The sequence below is a fragment of the Grammomys surdaster genome, unplaced genomic scaffold (assembly GCF_004785775.1).
Source record: "Grammomys surdaster isolate TR1022 unplaced genomic scaffold, NIH_TR_1.0 125769, whole genome shotgun sequence".
NCBI lineage: Eukaryota > Metazoa > Chordata > Mammalia > Rodentia > Muridae > Grammomys > Grammomys surdaster.
In genome coordinates, this window is record NW_021620600.1 from 1305397 (window position 1) to 1309914 (window position 4518).

Genomic DNA, 4518 nt, shown 5'->3' on the forward strand with positions numbered 1-4518 from the left:
TATATATATATATATATATATATATATATATATATATATATATATATTTTTTTTTTTTTACCATTATCTGCCAAGGTAGGATGGCCACCATGTTGACTTCCTAACTTAAAGTATGAAGTTTTCTATTGCATGGAGCCCTGGAAAGTTTTCAGGGTCCCTGCCTAGAGCATCAGCAACATCTGTCATATGAATATGACAGGTGGGTCTAGGGAGAGGGTGAAGGAGAAGGAGGTGTCTCAGCAAGGGTTGATGGCCAGGGCACAGCACTGCAGGAGACAAATCAGAGCTGGTTGATAAGGAAGTGCTGAAACTCAGACCCCAAGGGGAGGCTCGCTGGCTCAATGAGAGTCTGGATACAGGGTCTATGTGACCCCAGAAAGAGAGGATAGAGAGGCAGAGATGGAGAGCTATGAGAGAGAACTTTTCTGGGCTTGGCAAAAAACGAATGAGCAAGCAAGCAAGCAAACAAACAAAATCAAGAACATCAAAACGGCAAGGCTCCGGCAGACAGTGAGACTACATCTCAGCCCGCAGTCTCCTTCCCAGCTCAGATAATCATCTTTCTAGTTGCCCTGACAGTTACGAGTGGTCGCTTGATAGGTTCTTAGAAAGACGCACAAGTCCCTGAGAGGGCAAATGCTGGCAAAGAGAAGAGCCTGAACTCCATCACACTTCCTCTGCCAAGCTTGGAACTAGGACGGTCTCCATAGAATGGCAACAGCTTTCCTGTGACCATGAGGCCACTGACCGAGCATGGAGTATACTCCAAGTTTGGTAGAACAGAAATGTGTACAGAGTTTGGATCCTTGATAGAGTCTTTGAACTGTCCTGCTAGTCAAGCACTATTTTGTTCTCCTGCTTGAGATAGGGCCTCACTACGTAGTTCAGAATGGCCTTAAGCCTTCAATCCTTTTGCCTCTCCCTCCCAAGGGCTGGGATGACAGGCATGGACCACCACGACTGGCTCCCTGAACTTGTTATCCTACAAGATACAGAGAGCAGTGTTCTACAGTGTTCTACCCAATCTCAAAGTATGTCTGCTTTGCTGTTGACCATGTTTCTAAGTACAGGAACCACAGATGCCCCAGAACTGTTCTCTTACCACGTTTAGGTGGGTGAATACTTTTTGGTTCAGAGCTTTATCCTTGGGCTGACCCTATGCTGTTCCAGCTGACTGTGTTTCTTCTCTTGTGGCTCATCAATCCACTCGAGAGAAAGGGGTAAGAGAGCCAGCCAGAATTGCTGCTTGAGGGATGAGCAAGAAGGTGAGGCTGGAGGAAGGTTCTAGATGACATAATGGCCTCCATACGGTTCGTGCTCCCCTATGGTCTCTGAGTGGAGAACACTCTGGAACAAGAAACTGAAGGCTTCTTGTGCAAAGGTATCTTGCCACTTTGGCACAAAGCCAACCCTGATGGTCTCAGGGGTCACTGTTTGTCCTCGTCTCTGACCTTTCACTCTCAGTCCATGCCCTTCAGCCACTGGCTTTCCAGATGTCCCTCCACACCAACTTCAGGGCCTCTATATGTCCTCTGCTTGCAAGACTCTGAGTCTATCCCGTGAGCACACACATGCTATCTCTTCCCAGAAGCCCACCTGATGTCCTGGTGACTGTGACCCTGTTGAGAAGCCCACTCTTACACCTGGTGACCCTGCCAGTTTCTGTGTTTAATACTCATTTTTCATCTCTGATCCTCAGTAACTGAGAAAAAGGAAATGTCTTCTACCTACTGTCCAGCACAGAGAGGGGATAAGAGAAGAAACACAAGCTGAAAGAGGTAAGAGAGTGACTGCCCTCCTTGTAGGAAACTGTAGTCCTGGAGGACGAATCCAGCGCTTGAGACAGACCAGGCCAGCCCTCTACTGCTGAGCCAGAAAGCAGGCCCCACACTAGGTTTGTCATTCTGGGGCTGCACTTTGGGGACTGAATTTAACTCTAGTTCTATGATTTAGGGAGCTAACATAAAAAAAAATCACCTCCCATAATCCAAGTATTCATTGCAAAGTTCAGAACTGATAACGATACAGTAACTCACAAAGACCCACAGTGCTCTGGCCACTGTTTTGTGTGCATTAACTAAGTTTTCTGTTGGTTTATTTTGAGATAAGGTCTCAGTATGTAGCCCTGGCTGGCCTGGAACTCACCAAGAGCTGCCTTCCAAGTGGTGGAATTAAAGGCGCGCACCACCACTCCTGACCAAACTTTGTTCTTATAGCAAGGAGATGTCTTTGTGGTCCTCACTGTGCACACAAGAAACAGATTCAGAGCACTGAGTCAAGTGTCTAAAGTTACAAAGCAAAGAAGAGGTCTAGTCACGGTTCTGACTGTTCCAGGCCCCCTTAATGAACCGCCCCAGGATGACCTCAGACATGACCCCCCCCCAAATGCTCTAGGGGCCCCACTGCCCGAGTCTGCGCTGACCCTGCCTTGAGCTGTGTGAGAGCCTCCTCCACTCTCGGCTGGTTGTATCGCACCATGTAGCTGTGCATGTCAGGGTAGTTGCTGCGGATATTCTTCTCTGTGGACCCATTGGGCACCGTTCCAAACTTCAGGGGTGGGTATTGCTCCTGGGGCCGCTGGAACTGGAGCGGAAGGAGGAGTTATTAATGTACCCTCTAGGAAACACCCAAACCCAGTGTCTACGTTCTGGAGAGCCTGCAAGTTAAGGGCCAGGCTCAGAGGATGCTGGCAGAGCCACATTCCCTTTGCTGTATAAGGTATGACCAGATACATTGTTTGCATTGATGTTCTACTTCCGGTCCACTGAAGACCATGCTTAACGCAACCCATTGCATCTATCCCACAATCCACTAACAGTTTGAGATGGTGGCTAGCCATTGTAGTCTCACAGTGTCCCTTATGGCTGCCATCCCTCCATGCTGTGGATGAACACCACTGGCAGGAGTACAAACCGAGAGGCTGGGCATTTGGAATGTTTTGGTGGGATAATTTTATACATGGTTGAATCTAATCAGTAAAAAATTGTACTTGACTTTATTGCTGTTCTTATTCTAGACAGGGACTTACTATGTAGCCAGCCTGTCCTTAAACTTATGATCCTCCTGCCTCAGCCTCTGGAGGACTGCAGTTATAGGCATGCATCACTAGCCTGAGATTGACACACCTGTGTGTCCTAGTGTTCAGTGTTGTTTCTATATTAGTCATTTGTTGCTGATGTATTTTACCCCCCAAAAATGGTCTCCAATAGATTAGCTGTGTCAGAAATTCGATCTTCATTACAGTGTGAGGGGTACACTTGTCTAGAACATCCCATTCGGCATTACTGCTCCTGGGACACTGGGGAATAGCCTCTTTCCCCAGGAATGTTTAAATCATTCAGCTCCTTTCAGAACCTTCCATCTTTACTTCTCTAGGGATGAGGGGGAGCCCAGTTAACTCCCCCTGGGAAGTCTCCCAGGAACCTCTCTGCCCTGGGACAGGTTACAAGCCAGTTGAGCCTGCCCAAGCCCCCCACCCCCAAACACCCGTACACACCTTCCGGTCGCTGAGCCCAGACACGGTGTCCACATACTCCTCCTGGATCATGAAGGCAGCCAGATTGGCTGTATAGCTGGCAAGAAAGATGACTGCAAAGAAGGCCCACACCAGCACCATGATCTTGCTGGTGGTGCCCCGAGGATTCTCCACTGGCACGGAGTTGTTGAACACCAGGGCCCACAGCAGCCAGATGGATTTCCCAATGGTGAAGGTAGAGCCGCCAGGGCCTGTGGGGGGCCAGGACAGGACATGGACCTCACAGTACCTACACTCCTCGTACCTAGCTCTACCCCAGGACTACTGGGCTATAGCTTTGTGTGGGGTCAGCTAAGGAAGGGGACTCACGTTTGCCGGTGGCCAGACTTCGGTTATAGCCCACAGGACTGAGGTACTCAAAGATGAAAACTGTGACGGCGACCACGGTGAGGCACATGACGAACATCATCACCCACACAGCGGGGCTGTAGGGCTCTGGGGACATGGGAGGCGTCAGCCAAGCAAAGACTTGGGGGAACAGTGGGAGCCCAGTTGACTCCATCTTATTCTGTTCCCTCTTCTGGTCTCTACTTCAGGGACAGCCTATTAGCACATAGACTTCTGGCAGTCTTCCTCACAGAGAGCTACTGTAACTGTTCCTGTGGTTTTCACATCCGCCCCCACCAGCTGTTTACTGTTTCCTGAGCTCAAGACCTGAGTCTCCACCTCACCAGCTTTCCCCAGGGAAAATCACTCAGCCCATCCCAGTCTCTGCAGCTTGGCAGCCATGACCACCCAGCCCCAGGCTGCTCTCCTCGCCTGTGTTCACAGGTGACAGGATCAAGGTGCCCCTGCTCCTTGATGCTGTCCCTCAAGCTCCTTGGGCCTGTTCCCCCATCTCCATGGCCAGCAAGGAACAAGCATGGTCTTCTCTCTGGGACCATCTCCCCAATCTTATTGCTCTCAGGGGAAAGGATCTTTCTCAGACCTTCTGTTCTCTCTCTCTCTCTCTCTCTCTCTCTCTCTCTCTCTCTCTCTCTCTC

General features: G+C 49.7%; 1 protein-coding gene across 1 annotated transcript in view; it reads right to left on the reverse strand.

Annotated features, from left to right (window-relative positions):
• The window catches only part of Grin2d (glutamate ionotropic receptor NMDA type subunit 2D), a 35424-nt gene that overhangs the window by 16081 nt on the left and 14825 nt on the right, over nt 1-4518 (reverse strand). The window contains exons 8-10 of the mRNA XM_028788895.1: nt 3845-3970; nt 3497-3726; nt 2423-2583 (exon numbers count right to left, since the gene is read on the reverse strand). Of these exons, the coding sequence (XP_028644728.1) occupies nt 2423-2583; nt 3497-3726; nt 3845-3970 (517 nt within the window). The remainder of the gene's footprint in view (nt 1-2422; nt 2584-3496; nt 3727-3844; nt 3971-4518) is intronic.